Here is a 26803-nt window from a genome sequence, read left to right as displayed (position 1 = left end):
TCATGTTTATGTTTTTATAGTATAAACTATTAGATTTAGAACAGTTGATGGTCTGTGCTTCCTGGTGAAAATGGTTTGCATGAGTGATGATCATATCCGCTTTCTCCATGATGAAAAGCTGTTAAAGAATATCCACGATGGCTGCAGTGCTTTGTGGATCGTACTAATCTGCCATCCTCTTGGGGACACCGTAAGTACTACTGAGATTGTAGCAGTTCAAGGAGAAAGCCACTACCTTCAGGCAATATGGGATGGCAATAAATGTGGCCTGGCCAGCATTATTCATAATCCCAGAACAAATGAGCATTTTTAATATATCAGTTTAAAATGCTGTAGATATAGCGTGATGACAGTGGTAAAGTTATTTTTAAAACACCGTATGGGCATTCATTAACATAACTTTTCAGTTATATTTGTATAGCACAGGATCAGAGAACCTCAATCAGAAGGAAATATAATTTGGCTTAATGATCAAATGCAATATTTAAACAAGTGTTTTACATAATTTCTATACTCATTAGCAACAGGGGGTTTATTTTGAAGGGTGATTTTTTCCGGAAGGCAAAAGATGTGTTTCCAACTCAGTCGTTAAGCTTTGTATCTAGAACGTGAGAGAAAGGAGCATCTCATAAATACAATGATTAAAAAGGAATATCATTATTCACAGCAAAATAATAAGATTGAACAATACTATTGTGAAGTACAAGTTCTTAACGTTCCAATAAGGCAAAATTAAGCCAATCAGGAAGAAACATTCATGTGGACTTCATCAAGGAGAACCAAAAGAAACGTATTGGGACTTAATTTTGGCAGGAGTAATCTAAACATAAATTGACACCACAATAAATGTAGCCTGAGATAAAATAGTGCTGAAATCTAGTGGAATTATGAATAATACTGGCCAGGTCACATTTATTGCCCATTCCATCTTGAAGGTTGTGGCCTTCTCCTTGAATTGCTCCAATCTCAATAGTAATTGTGATGTTCCCAAGAGTATGGTAGATTGTAAATGTCCTGTTCTGGAGTCTGTTGGAACCTGTGTGTGAAGACATCAGCTTCAGTGAAATGCAGATACCTGTGATTAATTTGACTATCGTGGTGTAATATGACTGGACTAAGGCCATCCAGAAAATATTTCCCCTCAGTAAGCTAGGATTCATCCTATCTGGACCAGGTGACTATTGTACACCTGAGAACTGCTAACCTTTTTTTAAAAAAAAAAATATTTTATTCAAGTTTTTTGGCCAAACATAACAATACGTAGTGTTTCTTTTACACAACAATAAAGCAATATAAATAACCGTGGCCAGTTTTAAACAAATAAATAAGTAATATATACAAACAAAAACAAAAAACAAAACTAAATGGCAACTGCCTTGTCCAAAATAAATACTCTCCAAAAATACAATCCAACAATCCAATATACAATTACATATACCAAATACCTATACATATACATTAACATCCCTGAGAGTCCGTCCGATTTTCCCCCCCCCCCCCCCCCCCCCGGGTTGCTGCTGTTACCTACTTCTTTTCCATTCCCTCTATCTTTCTGTGAGGTAGTCGACGAACGGTTGCCACCACCTGGTGAACCCCTGAGCCGAACCCCTTAACACAAACTTAATCCGTTCTAACTTTATGAACCCTGCCATATCGTTTATCCAGGTCTCCACACCCGGGGGTTTGGCTTCCTTCCACATTAACAATATCCTGCGCTGGGCTACAAGGGACGCAAAGGCCAACACGTCAGCCTCTCTCACCTCCTGCACTCCCGGCTCTTCTGCAACCCCAAATATAGCCAACCCCCAGCTTGGTTCGACCCGGACCCCCACCACCTTCGAAGGCACCTTTGCCACCCCCACCCAGAACCCCTGTAGTGCCAGGCATGACCAGAACATGTGGGTGTGATTCGCTGGGCCTCTCGAGCATCTCGCACACCTATCCTCTACCCCAAAAAATTTACTAAGCCGTGCTCCAGTCATATGCGCCCTGTGTAGCACCTTAAATTGTATCAGGCTTAGCCTGGCACACGACGATGAGTTTACCCTACGTAGGGCATCAGCCCACAGCCCCTCCTCAATCTCCTCCCCCAGTTCTTCTTCCCATTTCCATTCAGCTCATCTACCATGATCTCCCCCTCGTCCCTCATCTCCCTGTATATGTCCGCCACCTTACCGTCCCCCACCCATGTCTCTGAGATCACTCTATCCTGCATTTCCTGCGTCGGGAGCTGCGGGAATTCCCTCACCTGTTGCCTCACAAAAGCCCTCAGTTGCATATACCGAAATGCATTCCCTTGGGGCAACCCATATTTCTCCGTCAGCGCTCCCAGACTCTCAAACGTCCCATCTACAAATAGATCTCTTAATTGTACTACCCCAGCTCTTTGCCATGCTCCAAATCCCCCATCCATTCTCCCCGGAACAAACCTATGATTGTTTCTTATCGGGGACCGCACCGAAGCTCCCGTCTCTCCCCTATGCCGTCTCCACTTCCCCCAAATTTTCAATGTAGCCACCACCACCGGGCTTGTGGTGTATTTCTTTGGTGAGAACGGCAACGGCGCCGTCACCATTGCTTGCAGGCTAGTCCCCCTGCAGGACGCCCTCTCCAATCTCTTCCACGCCGCTCCCTCCCCTTCTCCCAGCCACTTACACACCATTGAAACATTGGCGGCCCAGTAGTACTCACTTAGGCTCGGTAGTGCCAGCCCCCCCCTGTCCCTACTACGCTGCAAGAATCCCCGCCTCACTCTCGGGGTCTTCCCAGCCCACACAAAATTCATAATGCTCTTCTCAATTCTTTTGAAAAAAGCCTTCGTGATCACCACCGGGAGGCACTGGAACACAAAAAGGAATCTCGGGAGGACCACCATTTTAACCGCCTGCACCCTACCTGCCAATGACAGGGACACCATGTCCCATCTCTTGAAATCCTCCTCCATCTGTTCCACCAACCGTGTTAAATTAAGCCTATGTAATGTACCCCAATTCTTGGCTGTCTGGATCCCCAGGTACCGGAAGTCCCTTGTTACCTTCCTCAATGGTAAATCCTCTATCTCTCTGCTCTGCTCCCCCGGATGCACCACAAATAACTCACTTTTCCCCATGTTCAGTTTATACCCTGAAAAATCCCCAAACTCCCCAAGTATCCGCATTATCTCTGGCATCCCCTCCGCCGGGTCCGCCACATATAGCAACAAATCATCCGCATACAGAGATACCCGGTGTTCTTCTCCCCCCCTAAGTACTCCCCTCCACTTCCTGGAACCCCTCAGTGCCATGGCCAGGGGTTCAATCGCCAATGCAAACAATAACGGGGACAGAGGACATCCCTGCCTCGTCCCTCTATGGAGCCGAAAATAGTCAGACCCCCGTCCATTCGTGACCACGCTTGCCATCGGGGCCCTATACAGCAACTGTACCCACCTGATATACCCGTCCCCAAAGCCAAATCTCCTCAACACCTCCCACAAATAATCCCACTCCACTCTATCAAATGCTTTCTCGGCATCCATCGCCACCACTATCTCCGCTTCCCCCTCATCATTACCCCTAGCAGCCTCCGTATATTTGTATTTAGCTGTCTCCCCTTCACAAACCCAGTTTGGTCCTCATGGACCACCCCCGGGACACAATCCTCTATCCTCATTGCCATTACCTTGGCCAGAATCTTAGCATCCACGTTCAGGAGGGAAATGGGCCTGTATGACCCGCATTGCAGCGGGTCTTTTTCCTTCTTTAGGAGGAGCGATATCGTTGCCTCTGACATAGTCGGGGGCAGCTGCCCCCTTTCCCTCGCCTCATTAAAGGTTCTCATCAGTAGCGGGGCCAGCAAGTCCAAATATTTCTTCTAGAATTCAACTGGGAATCCGTCTGGTCCCGGGGCCTTCCCCGCCTGCATGCTTCCAATCCCTTTCACTACTTCCTCCGTCTCAATCTGTGCTCCCAGCCCCACTCTCTCCTGTTCCTCCACCTTAGGAAATTCCAGCTGATCCAGAAAGCACATCATTCTCTCCTTCCCATCCGGGGGCTGCGCTTCATATAGTCTTTCATAAAATGCCTTGAACACTCCATTCACTCTCTCCGCTCCCCGCTCCATCTCTCCCTCCTCATCTCTCACCCCCCCTATCTCCCTCGCTGCTCCCCTTTTCCTCAGTTGGTGGGCCAACAGCCTACTCGCCTTCTCCCCATATTCGTACTGAACACCCTGTGCCTTCCTCCATTGTGCCTCTGCCTTACCCGTAGTCAACAAGTCAAATTCTACATGTAGCCTTTGCCTTTCCCTGTATAGTCCCTCCTCCGGTGCCTCCGCGTATTGTCTGTCCACCCTTAGAAGTTCTTTCAACAACCACTCCCTTTCCCTACCCTCCTGCTTTCCTTTATGTGCCCTAATAGATATCAGCTCCCCTCTAACCACTGCCTTCAGTGCCTCCCAGACCACTCCCACCTGTACCTCCCCATTATCATTAAGTTCCAAGTACCTTTCAATACACCCCCTCACCCTTAAACACACCCCCTCATCTGCCAATAATCCCATGTCCATTCTCCAGGGTGGAAGCTGTTGTTTTTCTTCCCCTATCTCCAGGTCCACCCAGTGTGGAGCATGATCCGAGATGGCTATAGCCGTGTACTCCGTCCCCGTCACCTTTGGGATCAGTGCCCTTCCCAAAACAAAAAAATCTATTCGTGAAAATACTTTATGTACATAGGAGAAAAACGAAAACTCCTTACTCCTAGGTCTACTAAATCTCCAGGGATCTACTCCTCCCATCTGCATCATAAAATCCTTAAGCACCCTAGCTGCAGCCGGCCTCCTTCCGGTCCTGGACCTCGATCTGTCCAACCCTGGGTCCAGCACCGTATTAAAGTCTCCACCCATTACCAACTTCCCCACTTCTAGGTCCGGGATTCGTCCTCACATACGCCTCATAAAATTGGCATCATCCCAGTTCGGGGCATACACGTTCACTAATACCACCGCCTCCCCCTGTAGTTTGCCACTCACCATCACGTATCTGCCCCCACTATCCGCCACTATAGTCTTTGCCTCAAACATTACCCGCTTCCCCACTAGTATGGCCACCCCCCTGTTTTTTGCATCTAGTCCCGAATGAAACACCTGCCCCATCCATCCTTTGCGAAGTCTAACCTGGTCTGTCAGCTTCAGATGCGTCTCCTGAAGCATAACCACATCTGCCTTCAGTTTCTTTAGGTGTACCCGTGCCCTCTTAATCGGCCCGTTCAGCCCTCTCACATTCCACGTGATCAACCGGGTTGGGGGGCTCTTTACCCCCCCCCCCCCCCCCCCCCCCCCCCCGACGACTAGCCATTTCCTTTTTCAATCCAGCTCTTCACCCGGTTCCCACGTAGCTGCAACCCCCCCAGGCGGCGCCCCCCCGCCCCGACCCCCCCTCCCATACCAGCTCCCCCTTCTCCCCAGCAGCAGCAACCCAGTTAACCCCCCGCCCTCTTCCCCCCCCCCCCCCCCCCCCCCCCCCCCCCGGGCTAGATCCCAAGCTAGCGTAATTGCACCCCGCATGTTGCTCCCAGAAGTCAGCAAACTCTGGCCGACCTCGGCTTCCCCCCGTGACCTCGGCTCACACTGTGCGAGGCCCCCTCCATCCTGCTTCCCTGTTCCCGCCATGATTACCATAGCGCGGGAACAAAGCCCGCGCTTCCCCATTTGGCCCCGCCCCCAATGGCCGGCACCCACAGCTCCTCATCCTCCCTCACCCCCTCCCCACGACATGGGGAAGCGAGAGAAGTTACAGGGTCGCAGGTTTAACAACCTGGGAAGTCCTCTCTTCCCCCTTTTCCCCCTTCATCCCACAAATTCACCCCCCCACTTTTGTCCCAAACGTTCTTTTTCTGGCCCGCTCACTCCAGCTTCTCCTCGACAATAAAAGTCCACGCCTCGTCTGCCGTTTCGAAATAGTGGTGTTTCCCTAGATTGTCATAGAATCATAGAATTTACAGTGCAGAAGGAGGCCATTCGGCCCATCGAGTCTGCACTGGCTCTTGGAAAGAGCACCCTACCCAAGGTCAACACCTCCACCCTATCCCCATAACCCAGTAACCCCACCGAATACTAAGGGCAATTTTGGACACTCGGCAATTTATCACGGCCAATCCACCTAACCTGCACATCTTTGGACTATGGGAGGAAACCGGAGCACCCGGAGGAAACCCACGCACACACGGGGAGGATGTGCAGACTCCACAGTGACCCAAGCCGGAATCGAACCTGGGACCCTGGAGCTGTGAAGCAATTGTGCTATCCACAATGCTACCGTGCTGCCCAGATGTGTGACCCACAGTCTTGCCGGTTGCAACATTCCGAATTTGACCTTCCTTTTATGCAACACCGCCTTGGCCCGATTAAAGCTTGCCCTCCTTCTCGCCACCTCCGCACTCCAATCTTGATACACGCGGATCACCGCATTCTCCCACCTACTGTTCCGAGTTTTCTTGGCCCATCTGAGGACCATCTCTCTGTCCTTGTATCGGAGAAATCTCACAACTATTGCTCGAGGAATTTCTCCAGCCCTCGGTCTTCGCGCCATAACCCGATAGGCTCGCTCCACCTCCAGCGGACCCGTCGGGGCCTCCGATCCCATTAACGAATGCAGCATCGTGCTCACATATGCCCCGACGTCCGCCCCTTCTGCACCTTCGGGAAGACCAAGAATCCTTAAGTTCTTCCTCCTCGCATTGTTCTCCAGCACCTCCAGCCTTTACACACATCTTTTGTGTTGTGCCTCGTGGATCTCCGTTTTCACCACCAGGCCCTGTATGTCGTCCTCATTCTCAGCAGCCTTTGCCTTCACGACCCGAAGCTCCTGTTCCTGGGTATTTTGCTCCTCCTTTAGCCCCTCAATCGCTTGTAATATCGGGGCCAACAGCTCCTTCTTCATCTCCTTTTTGAGTTCATCTACGCAACGCCGCAGGAACTCTTGTTGGTCAGGGTCCCATATTAAACTGCCTCCTTCCGACGCCATCTTGCTTTGTGCCTGCCTTCCTGGCCGCTGCTCTTGAGGATCCACCGCAATCCGGCTACTTTCCTCTCTTTTTTCCATCCGTGTCCAGGGGGGATTCCCTTCTGGATTACCGCACAGTGTTATTTGCCGTTAAAATTGCCGATGGGGCTCCTATCAAGAGCCCAAAAGTCCGTTCCACCGGGAGCTGCCGAAACGTGCGACTTAGCTGGTCATCGCCGCACCCGGAAGTGAACTGCTAACCTTTTAACTATCTCATCTTTTTATCCTTTCCAATATTGTTACTGCTTTCTCCTTCACCGCTACATTGGCAGCATCCTCTAGACTGATGCAAAGAACTCATTTAATGCCTCAGCCATGCTCACAGCCTTCATAAGAAGATCTCCTTTATGGTTCCTAATTGGACCCAACCTTCCCTTGACTACCCTCTTACTATTTGCATTATTTACATTTTAAAAATATATATTTTTTCAAACGTTTTCCATTTTTAAATGTAACAGCAAAACAACCCATTGCACCCAAATACCTCATCCCACCCAAATAACCCATCTCACCCAAAGAACACACAAACCCTTCCTCACTAAAAAAAACACCAATGCCCCTAGATGCCCCCTACCCCCCCCCCTTTGGCAACTAATGGTGACCAGCTCTTTGAAATACATAATAAGTGGCTGCCATCTTTGGAGAACCCTCAAATGCTCCCCTCACAGTGTACTTGACTTTCCCGAGGTATAGGAACACCATCCAATCTCCCTTTCACACTGAGGGACTGGGTGGAGAAGCTGACCTCCATCTCATCAGCACTCACCTCCAAGCAATCAGCGAGGCGAAGGCCAGGATATCGGCCCCCGCACCCGTCTGCCGGCAAGTCTGACACCCCACATATGGCCACAAAAGGATAATTTTCAGATTCGACGACCTGGTGCTAACGAAGGAGTCCCAGAACACCACAAGCTTAGAACACGACCAGAACATGTGCACATGATTGGCCAGACCCCCTCTACAACGCTCATACTTGTCCTTCACTCTCGCAAAAAACCTTGCAGTTCAGAGGAGGTTCACTAGATTGATTCCAGAGATGAAGGTTTGTCGTATGAGGAGAGATTGAACAGTTTAGTCCTATACTCTCATAAAGTTCTCACCCATCGGAAACTTGGCGTGGCGGCTATGGACGCAGTCCAGCTCCGCCACAGTCGGGGAGGGCCGATCCGCGGGCAGGGGGGACTTTGTCAAGGATGGGGACACTGTTGGGGGGTGGTCCGGGGCTCGTGAGCTGGCCAAAGGGGGGGGTCACTATTTTGCAGGCACGGTCCGTGCGCAGCCGACGCCATGTTGCACGGCACAGCCACTGCAGGCCGTTGCATGCGGCCACAACTTGCCAATTCTCCGGCCGTATTGGCAGCTAGAGCCGGTGCTCTACTCTGCTCAGATGCTAGCCCCCAGCCAAACGGAGGATCGGTGGACGTTTTGCACCAAATTTTCGGGCGTAAAATGCCACCGTTCCCATGCCAGCGTGAGGACGTAGCCTCACAATTGGAGAATCCAGCCCATGATTCGCGCGGATCGGACCAGCTTTGATTCCGCCCCTGATTAAAAATGCTGTCAAAATTGTCTCCATATCTTCAGGGTGGAGACAACCACTTGACTTGCTGAAAATTTCACCAGTGAGATCAGGAGCCAGGCCGTCGCTAGTGCCCTCAACCCTGACCCCCTACATGATTCTGTTTGCATTTATATAGGACTTTTCGATTAGCTTTTTTTGTGAATTGCCAGTGGCGGGAATTCATGGTTTCAATGCTTGCATTTTTTGAGACAGACCCTAAGTGGCAAGAGAGAATGAAAAGGGGAACTGAGAAAGGAAACTGACGCTTCCAGTTCCTAAGGAAACGAAGACTGAGTCTGGAAACTAAAACTTCTACGAGAGTGAAACTGGTTGTAACCATGTAAAAGGAATGCAGAGCCTTCAAAATTCAGATGATGATCTCAGGAGTGCAGTACAGGCAGGCTGAAGACGACAGAGGCTAGATCCGAGGCTGAGAATAAGCAAATATCCTGGGCGGGATTCTCTGATCCTGAGGCTAAGTGTTGAGGCCGTCGTAAACGCCATCGCGTTTCACGACGGAATCAACATGTCCTCAGGAGTAGCGATTCTGACCCCTATAGGGGGCTAGCATGGCACTGGAGCGACCCACGCCGCTCCAGCTGCCGATACCGGTGTCAAATGGGCACCGTGGGTCTGCACATGCGCGATGCGACCACCGCGAATGAGCGCATGCGCAGTGCGACCGGCACGATTAAGCGCACGCGCAGTGCGACCGGCACGATTGAGCGCATGCGCAGTGCGACTGGCACGATTGAGCGCATGCGCGATGCGACCGCCGCGAATAAGCGCATGCGCAGTGCGACTGGCACGATTGCGCGCATGCGCGGTGGCTCCCTTCTCCGCACCGGCCCCAACGCAACATGGCGTAGGACTACAGGGGCCAGCGTGGAGCAAAAGAGGCCCGCAGCCTGAGGGGCCGGCCTGCCGATTGGTATGCCCCGATTGCGGGCCAGGCCACAGCTGAGCGTGCCCCCCCCCCCCCCCCCCCCCCCCCCCGTGGTAGGCGCCGGCGGGACTCGGATTTTTTATGTGGCCACTCGGCCTATTCAGGCCGGAGAATCGCCGGGGGGGGCCGCGTAGAATGGCCCCCGACTACGAAGGCGCCAATGGCGCCGATTCTCGGCTCTGCAGAGGATAGGCAGACCGGCGTCGTCGCACGATTCGCACCTGACCCGGCGATACTCCGGCCCGGCGTGGGCAGAGAGAATCCCGCCCACCTTGTCTGCAACTGTTCTGCTACATGAGAATAACGTTGCTGCATTTATAACATTTGGACAGACCATTGTCAGCAGAGTTGAGGAGGTTCCATAGACTTGTAATTTTTTTTGTGAAGACTGCGCCTGTGGAATTCGGGTTGTTTGTGTGCTGCCGTTTGCTGGAGGTCAGGCTAAATCCTAGAAGAAGAGGAGCTTAAATTCCTCATGTGGAAGACAGAGTTTCGAAGGACATTGTGACTGAGATTGATGACATCTATGCTGAGTGGACTGCTGAGCCAGTTCATAACATCTGTCTTATCTGCCTCTATCTGCCATTTAATGTGTAATTTATAGATTATGATCGACTACAGGTTGCGGGTCATGTTTCGTTTATGTCAATTCTTTGTTTTAGAGGATCGGTGGTTACCGAAGACAGTGTTTGCTTTGTTTGACTTTTGTTTAGTAATCATTCCTTTGTTTTAGTTTGTGGGCTCTTGTGGCTTCTTTATTTCAAAATGTTCATCACCAAGAGGGACCCGGTAGCACTACTACTGACTGAGCCCTAAAGGACATAACTGCTAGACTGGGTCTGCGACAGGTGGTGGGGGAACCAACCAGAGGGAAGAAGATATTAGACATCATCCTCATCACCCTGCCTTCCGCAGATGCATCTGTCCATGACAGTTTCGGTAGGAGTGACCACCGCACAGTCCTTGTGGAGCCAAAGTCTCATCTTCACATTGAGGGTACCGTCCATTGTGTTGTGTGGCGCTACTATCGTGCTAAATGGGATAGATTCTGAACAGATCTAGCAAGTCAAGACTGGGCATCGGTGAGGCGTGTGGGCCATCAGCAGCATCAGAATTGTACTCCGCCACAATCTGTAACCTCATGGCCTGGCATATCTCCCGCTCTACCATTACCACCAAGCCAGGGGATCAACCCTGGTTCAATGAAGAGTGTAGGAGAACATGCCAGGAGCAACATCAGGCACACCTAAAAATGAGGTGTCAATCTGGTGAAGCTACAACACAGGACTAAAGGCAGAGTCGCCTTAGTCCCAGATTACCAAAAGCTGCTTTTCCCTTTGAGGGGGAGAGCTGACTGGTGGTGATTTAACCTGAAGATCACCACACCTCAGGCGAGGGGCAAGGTTGAGAAGGTAGGCCTTCAAATACAGGGCTAATTGCATGCCAAACAACATAAGCAGCAAGTAATAGACAGAATTAAGCGATCCCACAACCAACGGATCAGATCTAAACTCTGCAGTCCTGTCACATATAATCGTGAATGGTGGTGGACAATTAAACAACTCACTGGAGGAGGATGCTCCACAAATATATCCATCCTCAATGATGGAGGAGCCCAGCACATCAGTGCAAAAGATAAGGCTGAAGCATTTGCAATGACCTTCAGCTGGAAGTGCCAAGTGGATGATCCATCTTGATCTCCTGCAGAGGTCCCCAGCATCACAGAATCCAGTCTTCAGTCAATTTGATTCACTTCACGTGATAACAAGAATGTCTGAAGGCACTAGATACTGCAAAGCCTTTGGGCCCAGACAATATTCTGGTAATAGTTCTGAAGACTTGTGCTGCAGGACTTGCTGCAGCCCTGGCCAAGCTGTTCCAGTGCAGCTACATCACTGGTGCCAACCAAGCAATATGGAAAGTTGCCCGGGTATGTTCTGTGCACAAAAAGCAGAACAAATCCAACCCGGCCAATTACCATCCTTTCGGCCTATTGTCAATCATCAGTAAAGTGATTGGAAGAGGCCATCAACAGTGTCTCGGACTCCACCCCCTCGGGCAGACCCACGATTCTCAGATTTTTCTCCCTGACCTGTTCTTCAAGTCCTCCACCTGATCACTGAACCCTTTGTTGACCTCTGCCACCCTCTGCAGCTCGTCACCCATCGAGGTGAGCTGGTCACTGTGCTGTGACAGTCCCTCCTCCACCCCCTTCACCTTCTCTCCTTGCTCCTACACCGTGACCGACATCGTCACCACTGCCGCCTTTACCGGGGCAATCGCTTCCTCCACCCACTCTTTAAGCGACGTCATCATCTCCCTCCAAAAGCACCTCGGTAAGAATTACCGTCATGAGGGGAGCTGACAACCCAGCCCCCGCCATCTTTGTTCCTGCGGGACTCACAGCAGCACTCGCCGGCAGACATCCACTTGCCCCCTTCTTTCCAGCACCTTTCTTCTGGGGCTTCGACATTCCTCAACCTCCTTATGACTTCCCACACCAACTCATCCAAAAAGTACCCTGAAACCGGGCATAAAAGTCCAAAAACCAGAGACTCTAACAGGAGCCACCTAACATGCAACCTCCACCTACATGTCACCACTGGAAGTCCTGACCAGATCCATTTTCGACTCACTGAAATTAACCTTCCCCCGTAACATTTTCATGCTTGAATTTGTATAACTATTCTTAAACTAATATTTGGGTTACTATTCCCCAACTGCGCTCCCACAGAAGCATTCTCCAATTGCTGTACTTCATTCCGCTGAACCCACTTCTTTATTGGACTGAAATGGACTGACCAAAAAAGTTCTCTATTTCCCATGATTCAATAGGCATCTCCAACAGCCGCTGTAGTTTAATTCCTGCCTTGGGCCTTTCCTTGTTTAGAGGCTAGCCCTTCACTCACTGATTATTCCATTGGAGTTTCAAACCTCGCACCTCATCATGACCTTTTATTCAAGAATCTGTTCTTCCACAAATCACTAACACTCCAGGTCCATTTTAGGCACTGGGATAAAAATGTCAGCCAGTGTAAGGCTGACTAGAAAGGAGGGAGGACCTGATAAGCTGTAGCCGGGCGTCGTATATAATTTTGTGTTAATAAATGTCTCTACTTCGCACTGAGACTACGGCGCTGAGGACCCAAGTTCGAATCCCGGCCCTGGGTCACTGTCCGTGTGGAGTTTGCACATTCTCCTCGTGTGTGCGTGGGTTTCACCTCTACAACCCAAAGATGTGCAGGTTAGGTGGATTGGCCGTGCTAAATTGCCCCTTCATTGGGGAAAAAAATAAATAATTGAGTAAAAAATAAATAAATGTCTCTACAACTTACCTTGGACTTCCCGTGCCTTTATTAAAGACATCAACACTTTCCAATCTCTCATCATTTAAGAAATACTCTGCATTTTTGTTTGTCCTGCTGAAGGGGATAGCTTCATGTTTTTCCACATTAAATTCCATTTGTCTCATTCTTGCCTACTCATTTGACTCTTAAGTCCCCTTGCAGCCTCTTTGTATCCCCTTCACAACTCACATTCCCACCTAGTTTTGTGCTATCAGCAAATTGGGAAATCTTATATTTGGTCCCCACATCCAAATCCTTGGTATAGATTGTGAGTAGTGTTACGACACCCTGGGCAAGTATGTGGTCAATTCCAGCCCCACTCGTCTTGGAGTCAGAACGCAAGCGAATTAACCAATAATTCTCATAAAAATACCCCATATCTTTGGCCCTTGGCTGTCCAATAATTACATTCACCAATTTGTAATTACTGTTTATTTATAACAAGAACAAATATGAAATACACAGTAAATACAGCTGCCTAACATCAACCTAACACCTGACTCCCTCTTTAACTGTCCTGCCCTCTACCCAGACAGACAAACGCAGAGGGGAGGAAAGGTGTAGAATAATAAGGATTATGGTCAAAATTTGCTTCGGATGATGAGTTGTTTAGTGAACTTTCTTCACAGCACGAGGGTGGATTAAAGTCTCTGGCTATCAGACTGTAATGCTCTTCCTGACAGTTAGCAATATTTTACTCACAACTTTTCTAGGAGAGGCCCCTGGCTTCACATCAGCCTGTTCTGGAGGGAGAGTTATCCAATTCTGGATTCTGCTTGCATCAATCTTTTCTGTAGAGAGAGTTGGTTCCCATATTGACCATTTGGTGAGAATTAGTTGGTGATATCTGGAAAAACAGAGTGGGGGAAAAAGTGAGGCCTTCTCCGTTAGCTGCCAAAGCAAAACAGAATCTCTGAAATGGGAACAGATCCAATCACCACCTGGTACTGGGCAGAGCACAGCCTTTTATGGCTACTTCATTGGCCACCAGCCAATTCAGTCACTGATCTCTCCCGCTACTGAAATCATTTGCTTGCATTAAAGGCACAGAACAAGGCTTCCTTCTGCTTGAATTAAAATGGCAGGCTGCCTTAAAGGCACATGTCCATAAATCATCCATGGATCAAAAATGTAACAGCAAAAATAAAAGGAAGGGGGGAAAAAGGGAATAAACAGGAACCAACAGGAAGGACTCTTACAATAGCTAGGACCCAAGCACTGATACTTGCAAATTAATTTTGATTACATTCAGTTATTTCAGATTGCATTTCAGCAAATTTATTGTATAAACTCCACTCCTTCTCTTTGCTCACTTAAATGAGGTAAACGATCAGAAAAGAACAGACTGGAACACTTGCCTAGCAAAGAAAAGGTGAACTTATAGAGTAGATGTGAGAGAAGAAATATTTTTCACTTGTGTAAGAGATCAGAGTTAGGGACCATAAGAAATAGGAACAGGAGTTTGGCCCCTTGAGCCTGCTCTGCCATTCAATAGGATCATGGCTGATGTGACATTCCTCACATCCACTTTCCTGCTCTTTCTCCATAACTCTTGATTTCCTTACTGATCAAGAATCTATTTAAACCTTAAATATACACAAGGACCCTGCCCCACATCTCTCCGTGGCAAGGAGTTCCAAAGACTCACAACTGTCTAGAGAAGAACCTCCTCCTCATTTCTGTCTTAAATTGGCACCCCTTTATTCTGAGACTATGCCCTCTAATCCTAGACTGTCCTATGAGGGGAAACTTCCTCTCAGCATTTACCCTGTCAAGCCTCTTAAGAATCCTATATGTTTCAGTGAGATCACTTCATTATTCTAAATTCCAATGAGTAGAGTCCCAACCTGTTTAATCTTTGCTCATAAGACAATCCCTCCATACCGGAGATCATCTTTGTGAACCTTCTCTAAACCGCCTCCAATGAAATAATACCTTTCCTTAAATAAGGGGACCAAACTGCTCATAGTAATCCAGATGCGGTCTCAGTAGTACCTTGTACAGTTGTAGCAAAACTTCCCCATTCTTATACTCCAACCCCCTTTCCTGATTATTTGCTGCCCCTGTGTTTCATGCCCTAGTACCCCAAGTCCCTTTGTGCTGCAGCTTTCTCGTCTTTCTCCATTTAAATAATGCTCTGTTCTTTTGTTCTCCCTTCCAAAATGAACAACTTCACGTTTTCCTACATTATACTCCATTTGCCAACTTTTTGCCCACTTACTTAACCTATCAATATCTTTGCAAAATTGCCTTTCCACCTATTTTTGTGTTGTCTGCAAATTTAGCTACAGTGCATTCGCTTCCTTCCTCCAAGTCATTAATATATATTGTAAACAATTGCGGTCCAGGCACTGATCCATTTATAAATATAAGATAGTCATTAATAATCCAGTAGGGAATTTGGGAGAAGTTCCTTGATCCAGAACATGGTTGGAATATGGAACTCATTACCCGAAGAAGTAGCTGGCGTGATCAGCTTAGATACATTCAAGGGAAACTTAATAAACACGAGAAGGAGAAGGGAATACAAGCTATGCTTACTTGGGCTAAATTAAGGAGTTGGAGGTTTGTGCAGAGCACAACCTTTGGTGTGGGCCTGTTGGTTTGAATGTTTCAGTGCTATAGATTTTTTGTAATTCTATGTATGTTTCTTATCTAATAGTGCAATCAGACAATCTGCTCTGTAATTGTTTGCTTGAAGATACATGTGAGACTGAGAATGGATTGTTTGCTGAGCTGACATTTTATTTTTCAGACTGTTATTCTCCTTTTCCCCCCTAAAAAACAGGCCACTCACATTGTCACTCTTCAATGGCCCCACTGAAATTGAGAATTTCTTTGGCTTTGAAATTCTGGGAATAAACCTTAACGTCCTGCCAGGCCAATTTTTCACTCTTGTTTGTCCCCTTCTCTCATGCACTCCTTCACCGCAACCCCACCTCCTCCAGATGTCTTGTTTTGTGCTTCCTTTCCTGGTCGCGATTTGTGCTGGGTAGGAGCCAGCTATCTATAGCATCTCATCCAAGTTTGATTCTTGGTGCCCAGATAATGTGCTGGCAGGCTGTGCTACGTGGGAGATTTTATAAAGGAGTTTGAGGTACGTTCTAGCAGCATCACTGGGTAACAGTTAAGAGCTGCTAATATTCATATTCTTTCCCCTCCTGCTTAGTTTGGAACTGAGCTAGCCGCTAATGTCCCAACAGATATTGACCAACTCAGTACAAACCAAGATTAACCGTGGCACCATATTCTGGCTCCGTACCACATCAACTGCTTCATTTAATTACTGGGATCCTTTGTTTTCAGGCATTTGCAAATGGAGAATTGATGAGAAGTATGAATAGCAGAATAGCAACTCTTACCATGCACTGGCTGAATTATCTTGTCTTCATGCAACGAGTGATTTTTTTTGGGTTGTTGCTAGTGAGTTTATCCCACAGCATCTCATTCTGCTGTCATTTCCAAATATACCCGAGTTTGACTTGGTCACTTTTAGAATACAGTAATGTTAATCATGGAACTTGTAGCTTCTGCTTTGTTGAAGAAATTCAGCTGAGTGGCAATAGAAGGTTTGGTTTCAGCAGGGGGAGAAACATCAGGTAGCATTCTAATCTTTCCCCAGTAATCCCTGCTGGAATGTGTATTTAGTATCATAGTGTTATTTACATCGCAGAGCAAAGCAATCTGTCTCTCTTTGAGTCCATGAGAGCTCCTGTGGAGCAATCCAGTCACTTTTACTTCACTACTCCATTCATGTTGCCCTGCAATTTAATTTCTTAATTACTTTCCATTCGCACTTTCCTTTTGAAATTATTCCACCACCCCCATGGACAGCAAGTTCCAGGTTTACCACCCACTTCATTAGAACGTCTTCACATTTCCCCCTGTATCTCGTCCAAAATCTTAAATTTGTGTCCCCCTAGTCCTTGTGCAATTAGCTAATGGGAAGTGCTTTGGGAAATAGAAAATAAAAGCAGGGGTAAGCTATTCGGCCCCTCGAACCTGCTCTGCCATTCAATGCGATCATGGCTGATTATCTATCTCTAAGCCATAGTATTGTTTACTCCCCATATCTGTTGATGCTTTTAAAGTCTAGAAATCTTACCTATTTCCTTCTTAAAAATATTCAGTGACTTAGCCTCCGCAACCTTCTGTGGTAGAGAATTTCACAGGTTCACCGCTCTCTGAATGAAGAAATTTCTCCTCATCTCGGTCCTAAATCGCCTTCCCTGTATTCTGAGTCAGTGACCCCTTATTCTAGGCCCCCCAGCCAGGGAGAACATCAGCTCTGCATCCTGTCTGTCCGGTCCTGTCAGAATTTTATATATTTTGATGAGATCCCCTCTCATTCTTCTGAACTCCAGTGAATGCAGGCCGAGTAGATAGAATCTCTCCTCATACAACAAACCTGCCATCCCAGGAAGCGGTCTGGTGAACATTTGCTGCCCTCTCTTTCCTAGATAAGGAGACCAAAACTGCACACGGAGGCAAAGGAAGAAATTGCTGGGCATTGACAGAAATCTTTGTATCCTCATTGACTACAGATGAGGTCCCAGAGGACTGGAGAATACCCAATGTTGTTCCTTTGTTTAAGAAGGAAAGCAGGGATAATCCAGGATATTATAGGCCAGTGGGATTTACGTGAGTGCTAGGGGAATTATTGAAAAAGATTCTTAGGGACAGGATTTACTCACATTTGGAAACAACTTATTAATTTAATATTCTTTATTGTCACAAGTAGGCTTACATTATCACTGCAATGGAGTTACTGTGAAAAGCCTCAAATCACCACATTCTGGCACCTGTTGGGTACACGGAGGGAGAATTCAGAATGTCCAAATTACCTTTCGGGACTTATGGGAGGAAACCGGAGCACCCGGAGGAAACCCGTGCAGACTCCGCACAGACAGTGACCCAAACCGGGAATTGAACCTGGGACCCTGGCACTGTGAAGCAAAAGTGCTAACCACTGTGATACCATGCCACCCAAGTGATAGGCAGCATGGTTTTGTGAAGGGGAGATCGTGTCTCACTAAATTGATCAAGTTTTTTGAAGAAGTAATGAAAATGATTGATGAAAGAAGGGCAGTGGATGTTGTCTACATGGACTTCAATTAAACCTTTGACATGGTCCCTCATGGCAGACTGTTACAAAAGATGAAGTCACACGGATCATAGGTGAGCTGGCAAGATGGATGCAGAACTGGCTCGGTCATAGAATACGAGGGTAGCAGTGGAAGGGGGCTTCTCTGAGTGGAAGCCTGTGACTAGTGACTCTGAATGGAAGCCTGTAACTAGTGGTGTTCCTCAGGTATCAGTGCTGAGACCTTTGTTGTTCGTAGAATATATAAATGATTTGAAGGAAAATGTGGGTGGTCTGATTAGTAAGTTTGCGGATGACACAAAGATCGGTGGAGTTACGGATAGTGAAGAGGATTGTCAGAGGAAATAGCAGGATGTAGATCAGTTGGAGACTTGGGTGGAGAAAAGGCAGATGGAGTTTAATCCGGACAAATGTGAGGTAATGCATTTTGGAAGGTCTAATACAGGTGGGAATTATACAGTAAATGGCAGAACTGACAGGCAGAGAGGTCTGGGCGTGCAGGTCCACAGATCACTGAAAGTGCCAACGCAGGTGGATAAGACAGTCAAGACTGCATATGGCGTGCTTGCCTTCATCAGTCAGGGCATTGAGTATAAAAATTGGCAAGTCATGCTGCCGCTGTGCAGCACCTTATTTCGGCCCGATTTGGAATACTGTATACAATTCGGTTGCCACACTACCAGAAGGATGTGCATGCTTTGGAGAGGGTACAGAAGAGGTTTACCAAGATGTTGCCAGGTCTAGAGGGTATTAGTTACGAGGAGAGGTTGGATAAAGTCGGATTGTTTTCATTGGAACGAAGGAGGTTGAGGCGCGACCTGATAGAGATTTACAAAATTATGAGTTTCATGGACAGAGTCGATACTCTTCGCAGGGTGGAAAAGTCAATTACTAGTGGACATAGGTTTAATGTGAGAGGCAAGTTTTTTTACACAGAGGGTGGCGAGTGCCTGGAAATCGCTGCTGGGGGAAGTTGTAGAACCCAACTCCTCCTCCCGCTTACCCTTTAGCTCCTCCACCGAGGCCTCCTCCTCCTCCACCTGATACGTTGCCGAGATCCTCCCCTCTCGAACCCACACCCTGTCCTGGACCTTGTGTGGCGGCAACAGTGGGATCTCCACCACCTGCCGCCGAACAGACGCCCTCACCTGCATATATCTGAAGGTGTTCCCCGGGGGGAGCCCGAACTTCTCCTCCAGCTCACCCAGGCACGCGAACTTCCCGTCCACAAACAGGTCCCCCATCCTTCTAATACCTAGCTCAGGAACCCTCTGTCCATCCTCCCGGGACAAACCGGTGGTTCCCCCGTATCGGGGACCACACCGAGGCCCCCACCTCCCCCCTGTGACGTCTCCATTGCCCCCAAAGTTTGAGGGTAGCCGCCACCACCGGGCTCGTGGTATACCTCGTTGGAGGAAGTGACAGCGGCGCCATCACCAGCGCCTCCAGGCTCGTGCCCACACAGGACGCCATCTCCAGCCTCTTTCATGCCGCCCCCTCCCCCTCCATCACCCACTTATGCACCATCGCCACGTTGGCGGCCCAATAATACCCACAGAGGTTAGGCAGCGCCAACCCCCCCTATCCCTGCACCGCTCCAGGAACACCCTTCTCACCCTCGGGGTCTTCTGCGCCCACACAAACCCCATAATGCTCCTATTAACCCGCCTGAAGAAGGCCTTAGGGATCAGGATGGGGAGGCACTGGAACAGGAACAAAAATCTCGGGAGCACCGTCATTTTAACTGACTGCACCCTACCCGCCAGGGACAGCGGCAGCACGTCCCACCTCTTAAATTCCTCCTCCATTTGCTCCAATAGTCTCGTGAAGTTAAACTTATGCAGGGCCCCCCCAACTCCTAGCCACCTAGACCCCCAGGTACCTGAAACTCCTCTCCGCCCTTTTCAGTGGAAGCTCACCAATCCCCCTCTCCTGGTCCCCTGGGTGAACAACGAACAACTCGCTCTTCCCCATATTGAGCTTATACCCGGAGAAATCCCCAAACTCCCTGAGACTCCACATCACCTCCGGCATTCCCCCCACCGGGTCCGCCACATGTAACAGCAAATCATCCGCATAGAGCGACACCTGATGTTCCTCTCCACCCCTCACCAGCCCCCTCCAATTCCCCGGCTCCCTAAACAGGGGCTGTTTAGCACAGGGCTAAATCGCTGGCTTTGAAAGCAGACCAAGGCAGGCCAGCAGCACGGTTCAATTCCCTTAACAGCCTCCCTGAACAGGCGCCGGAATGTGGCGACTAGGGGCTTTTCACAGTAATTTCATTGAAGCCTACTTGTGACAATAAGTGATTTTCATTTCATTTCAATGCCATGGCCAGGGGCTCAATCGCCAGCGCAAAGAGCAGTGGGGACAGGGGACACCCCTGCCTCGTCCCCCGGTGTAACCGAAAATACTCTGACCTCCATCTGTTTGTGGCCACACTCACCACTGGGGCCTCATACAGCAACTTAACCCACCTGACAAACCCCACCCCAAACCCGAACCTTTTCAGCATCTCCCACAGGTACCCCCACTCTACCCCATCCTTAACTCCCCGATCTCCCTAGCTGCCTCTCGCTTCCGAAGCTGGTGCGCCAGCATCCGGGTCGCCGTTTCTCCATATTCATATACCGCCCCCTGCGCCTTCCTCCACTGCGCCTCCGCCTTCCTGGTGGTCAACAGATCGAATTCGGCCTGGAGGCTGCGCCGCTTCCTAAGCAATCCATCCTCCGGGACCTCCGCGTACCTCCTGTCCACCCTCACCATCCCCCCCCACCAGCCTCTCCCTCTCTCTCTTCTCCCTCCTCTCCTTATGGGCCCTAATGGAGATCAGCTCTCCCCTGACCACCGCCTTCAGCGCCTCCCAGACCACCCCCACTTGGACCTCCCCATTGTCAATGGCCTCCAGGTACCTCTCTATGCACCCTCGGACCCGCCCGCTCACCTCCTCGTCCGCCAGCAGCCCCACCTCTAAGCGCCACAGCGGGCGCTGGTCCCTCTCCTCCCCCAGCTCGAGGTCTACCCAATGCGGAGCGTGATCCGAAATGGCTATCGCCGAGTACTCAGTATCTTCCACTCTCGGAATCAGCGCCCTACTCATAACAAAGAAGTCAATCCGGGAATAGGCCTTATGGACATGGGAGAAGAATAAGAATTCCCTGGCCCCTGGCCTGGCAAACCTCCATGGGTCCACCCCTCCCATCTGGTCCATGAACCCCCCTCAGCACCTTGGACGCCGCCGGCCTCCTACCCATCCTAGACCTGGAGCGATCTAGTGCCGGGTCCAGCAGCGTATTGAAATCCCCCCCCCCCCCCCCCCCCCCCCCCATTATCAGGCCCCCTGTCTCCAGGTCCGGAATCCGGCCCAACATACGCCGCATGAAGCTCGCGTCATCCCAATTCGGGGCGTATACATTGACCAACACCACCCGCTCCCCCTGCAGCTTGCCACTTACCATCACATACCTACCGCCATTGTCTGCCACGATGCTCGGCGCCTCGAACGACACTCTCTTCCCCACCAAGATCGCCACCCCCCCCCCCCGATTTTTTGCATCCAACCCCGAATGAAACACCTGGCCTACCCACCCCTTTCTCAACCTTACCTGATCCGCCACCCTCAGGTGCGTTTCCTGAAGCATGGCCCCATCTGCCTTCAGCCCCTTCAGGTGCGTGAACACCCGGGCCCGTTTGACCGGCCCGTTCTGCCCCCTTACGTTCCAGGTTAGCAGCCGGATCAGGGGGCTGCTAAACGCCCCCCTCCCCCGCCGACTAGCCATATCCCCTCCTAGGCCAGCCACGCGCCCGCACCCCACACCCGGCCTGTTCCCCACAGCGGCAGACTCCCGCCCCAACCTCCTTTACCGACTCCAGCTCCCCCTTGGCCATTCCAGCAGGAATCTGCCTCCCCCCCCCCCCCAAGCTAGGTCCCCCCCAGCTGCATTGCTCCCCCATTGCACTCCCGTAAGTCAGCCGACTCCTGCTGACCCCGCCACTCCCTCGACCCCTCCCAGTGTGGAACTTCCCCCCCCCCCCATTGCCCACCAGCAGGCTCTCCCCCTCCCCCTTCCACTCCCAGCATGGGAAAAAGCCCACGCTTTCCACTTGCCCGGTCCCGCCTCCTCTGGCGCAGCTCCCTTTTCAGGCCCGGTCCCCTTGCCCCCAACTGAGGCCTTCCCACTGCGGGGCCCCATCCCCCCTGCCGGCCATCAACCCCCCAAGCTGTTTACCTGCCCCCCTCCACGAGCGGTTGGGCGGACCCAACCGAAACAGCGCCCAACCAACCCCCGAAAAACAAAGAACCAACAATGAACAAAAAACCCCCCTCCAAATACAACACTACAATCCCCAACCATCCCTTCACCGTGGCCCCCTGACCCTCAGTCCGAGTCCAATTTTTCGGCCTGGATGAAGGCCCACGCCGGGGACTCAAAATAATGATGTCGGTCCTTAAAGGTGACCCACAGACGCGCCGGCTGAAGCATGCCGAACTTCACCCCACTCCTGTGCAGCACCGTCTTCGCCCGATTGTACCCGGCCCTCTTCTTCGCCACCTCCGCGCTCTAATCTTGGTAGATCCAGACCTCCGCGTTCTCCCACCTGCTGCTCCGCTCCTTCTTGGCCCACCTTAGCACGCACTCCCGATCAGCAAACCGGTGGAACCGCACCAGCACCGCCCGCGGCGGCTCGTTGGGCTTGAACCTCCTCGCCAGCACTCAGTAGGCCCCCACGTCCGACTCCTCCAATCCCTCCGGGAGGCCCAGGATCCGCAGATTCTTCCGCCTCGACCGGTTCTCCATCTCCTCGAACCTCTCCTGCCATTTTTTAATGGAGCGCCTCTTGCACCTCCACCTTCACCGCTAGGCCTAGGATCTCATGTTCTTCCTCAGAGACCTTTTGCCGGATCTCCCGGATTGCCGCCCCTTGGGCTGTCTGGGTCTCCAGCAGCTTATCGATTGATGCCTTCATCGGCTCCAGCAGATCCGCTTTCAGCTCCCAAAAGCAGTGCTGAAGAAATTCCTGCTGCTCCTGCGCCCACTGCATCCACGCTGCCTGGTCTCCACCCGCCGCCATCTTGGTCTTCCTCCCTCGCATCTTCTTTTGCTTCACTGCCACTTTTTTGATCGCCCCACTCCTGGTCCAAACCATACACTATTGGGGGAATGTTGCTATCTCCTTCCCACACCGGGAAACGTCGAGCAAGCGCCGTTACGGGCTCTAAAAAAGAGCCCAAAAGTCCGTTTCTATCGGGAGCTGCCGAACGTGCGACTTAGCACTGCATAGCCACAACCGGAAGTCCATTCTGGACTGTTAAGAAGCATACCTTCATTTCTCTTCACTAATCTTTTTATTTTTACATACTCACAAAAACTTTTATAGTCCTATATCTAAGCCTATCATAATCTTGCCATATTTTCTCTTTAACTAAAACTGCCCTCCCTTTCCCTCAAATCCTTGGAACTATTCTGGTAAATCTCCCCTGCACCCTCTCCAGGACTCTCCACATCCTTCCAGTTGTGTGGTGCAATGCTCTAGTTGTGACCGAGGCAGAGCTTTATTAAGGTACAGCATTAATTCCCTGCTTTGGCACTCAATAATTCTATTCATGTAACCCTACATGTGATGAATGTAGAAATTTCAGATACATTGTATTATATGCATTTGGTGCAGTAAGTATTAAAAGCCTGGATTAGCCTGTGACTTATGCAGTCATATTTTTAAAAATCCTGTTTCGAAAAGGCAGCAGGCTTTTTGGAGGCAGAGGTGCAATTAAAACATCCTAACGGTTGGGTGAACGTAATTTTGTTTTTATAAATGATGTTTATTGGGGAGTCGAAAATTAGAGACAATGGGCTGGATTCTCCGTTTTTCAGGCTATGTGCCCACGCTGGTGTGGGAACGGTGGCGTTTTACGACAGAAAAAGTGGAGGAAAACGGCCACTGACCCTCCGTTTGGCTGGGGGCTAGCATCAAGGCAGCGTAGAGCCCCCGGCTGTAGTTGCTGATACGACCCGGAGAATTGTCGGGTCCGTGGCCGCGCATGCCCACAGCGGCGGCCTGCAGCGGCTGCGCCCTGCAACATAGAGCCAGCTCCTCACGGACCTGGCCTGTGAAATAGTGTCCCCCCTTTGGCCGGTTCACGCGCACCAGACACCCCCCAACAGTGCCCCCAGCCCCTGGCAAAGTCCCCACTGCCCGTGGATCAGCCCACCCCCGTCTGTGGCGGGGCTGGACTGAGTCCGCAGGTGCCACGCTGAGTTCCCGATGGATGAGACCACACTCGACCAACGGCGTCGGGAACTCCGTCGATCGGGGGCGGAGCATCTGGGGGGTGGGCCTCAGGCAATGTCCTGAGGCTGTCGGTACCGTGCGCAGAGTACGCCGCTTTGGAGGGGGCGGAGCATCGCGAAAGTGGCGTGACCCCCGATTCAGTCGTGAACGGGGATTCTCAGGCCACTCGCCGAATGCGATTTCGGCATCGGCGACCGGAGAATCCCGCCTATTGTCTTTAGTTTAGTAAGATGATGTTAGTAGCAGGATCTGAACAGTCAGGTATTGAGTGTTCAGTTTTGAAATTCAGTTAATGATTTGAATGTGGACAATCTGGCAGCTGCTCTCAAAACAGTAAGTTTTGATCTGTCTGTGTACCAGAGCCGTATCTCTCTCAAAACAGTGAATTAAAGATTTGTCTGTGAACAGGACAGGAGCAGTTTCAAAGGTTGGCATGTTGAACTGTAATTTGAGACCGCCAAGAATCTGCAAGCTGGGTCTTGAAGGATATCTTTTTCTCAAGCAAGGTATCCAAGATGCTATTAAGCAAATATTTCTGAGTTTACTGACTGTATTTGAAAGTGGATTTTTACCTGAGATGGGTGCTGTTTGAGTGGAGATAAAGATAGCAGTTGGGAGTTATTGTTTCATTGTATTGTTAAGCATTGTTTAATGGGTAATTGTAAGCCATTTTTGTATTTTTTGAATGAATTTTTATGGGTCTTGGGCTTCACTGGCTGGGCCAGCATTTGTTGCCAATCGCTAATTATGCTTGAGAAGGCGATGGTGAGCTATTCTTTTGAGCCACAGCAGTACATGTGGTGTAGGTTTGGCAATAAGGAATTTGCTGAATCTAAGTGATTCACAAATAAAATATAAATTTGACTGATTTTATGTCAGAAATTAAATGCATATTTAAAACATTTTTTTTAGAGTACCCAATAATTTTTTCCAATTAAGGGGCAATTTAGCATGGCCAGTTCACCTAGCTTGCACATTTTCTTTGGGGTTGTGGGGGTGAAATCCTCACAAACACTGGGAGAATGTGCAAACTCCACACGGACAGTGACCAGAGCCGGGATCGAACCTGGGACCTCAGCGCCGTGAGGCCACAGTGCTAACCCACTGCGCCACCGTGCTGCCATTAAATGCATATTTTTTATTGTAGAAAAACATTCCAAATGCTTAAAAAGGTTTAATGTTGCTTTAGAAAACATTTGTGAATGGAGAGGTGTGGTGCATGCAATTCATTGGGTTGCAAATCAAATGCATTTGCTAAAATGTTCGTTAAACAATCATGGGTTAGTTAGAGTACAAATATGCTAGGCCATAAAAGTTACACAGTGGTGAGGCCCAGTCTCACTATACCATGAGGGGTAACGCAAAGTAAAGGGAGATAGATACTCTCTGAGATGAAATTTGCTGTGACTTACCCAGATCATGCAAATCAACTCAGTAGTGGTGTTTGTATAAATCTGTGAAGCCATCTGCATTAAAGATGGGGGAATGACAAAAGCATTTTGTTCCCAGTGTTAGAATAATATAGAATGGAACATTTGGAAAAAAATCTGTCTCTGTGCATCCAGCAATAAACTGAAAAAATTTTGAATTCAGATGTGTTTCAACAGAAGGTCTTTGTAGAAACTTGGTGACATGAAAACTGCCCATGGTATTTTCTCACTTGTGAGTGACAGAGAAATAACAAACTCAATCAAACCATTTTTTTTCTCACTTTTTCTTGCTCACAGTGGAGAACATTCAGCTAAATTTAAACCTTCAGGTGGGAAACAAAAGTGGTGTTGTGTGCAGCGGTGAATTGACTGTTTGCCTGGATGGCCTTAATGTTGACTTGGGAAATTTGCCTAATGGCACCATCGTGAGAGAAAGTAAGTACTGCACACACATGGTTCATTCTGATGCTCGGATTGCGGGTGATGGGTCATACATAAGAAATTACTTAATGCACCTTAATTGATTTGCAGCTCTTCAATGAGAATGTGTTTTTTATAGTTAGTATTAAAACTGGTAAGTTTGTTCTTCAAAACAAATTATATTTTGTGGTGATGAAAGTGGCAAAATTCAATTTACTAAATCTCTAATAGTTTAATTTGACAGAGTTTCTGTGCTGTTGTCGTTGCTTGTCTTAAATTGGTTCTGATAAAAGATAATCATGGTTTTAATACCATCTTAAAATATGTATTTTTTTTACAAGCACATGATAGCAGCAACCTATACTCAGTTGGACTCTATATGTTACCTTACTTTATTTTGGTGTAAATTATACTACAAAGTTGTTAATTTCAAGCAGTCAAATTTTGTTTAATGTTTGCCATTTCCAGTTGATTGTAACCGTAGCATTTATTAGTAGTCAATCTTAAGTTGACTGAAAGAAAATCTACATTGGCACTTAAACCCATTAGCAAAATAGGTGTTTTCACAACAGCTAATTCTGCAATCATTTCAAAATATTTGCTTATAGTCCATTGACTTTTATTGACAACATATTACAACACTACATGTCAATGACTTGGGCCAA

General features: G+C 49.1%; 1 protein-coding gene and 1 long non-coding RNA gene across 2 annotated transcripts in view; one reads left to right on the top strand and one right to left on the bottom strand.

The window, feature by feature from the left end:
• The window catches only part of wwp2 (WW domain containing E3 ubiquitin protein ligase 2), a 307842-nt gene that overhangs the window by 86338 nt on the left and 194701 nt on the right, over positions 1 to 26803 (top strand). Inside the window, exon 5 of the mRNA XM_072517953.1 lies at positions 26016 to 26153. Coding sequence (XP_072374054.1) covers positions 26016 to 26153 — 138 coding nt within the window. The remainder of the gene's footprint in view (positions 1 to 26015; positions 26154 to 26803) is intronic.
• On the bottom strand, positions 959 to 16506 carry LOC140430470 (uncharacterized). Its single transcript, XR_011949435.1, has 3 exons — positions 16256 to 16506; positions 13596 to 13740; positions 959 to 1036 (listed from the first exon to the last, which is right to left on the bottom strand). It is a non-coding gene; the product is annotated as an uncharacterized lncRNA (long non-coding RNA).

The sequence above is a fragment of the Scyliorhinus torazame genome, chromosome 10, assembly GCF_047496885.1.
Source record: "Scyliorhinus torazame isolate Kashiwa2021f chromosome 10, sScyTor2.1, whole genome shotgun sequence".
Lineage (NCBI taxonomy): Eukaryota > Metazoa > Chordata > Chondrichthyes > Carcharhiniformes > Scyliorhinidae > Scyliorhinus > Scyliorhinus torazame.
Note: the sequence above shows the minus strand (reverse complement) of the source record. Positions and strands in the feature narration are given on the sequence as shown.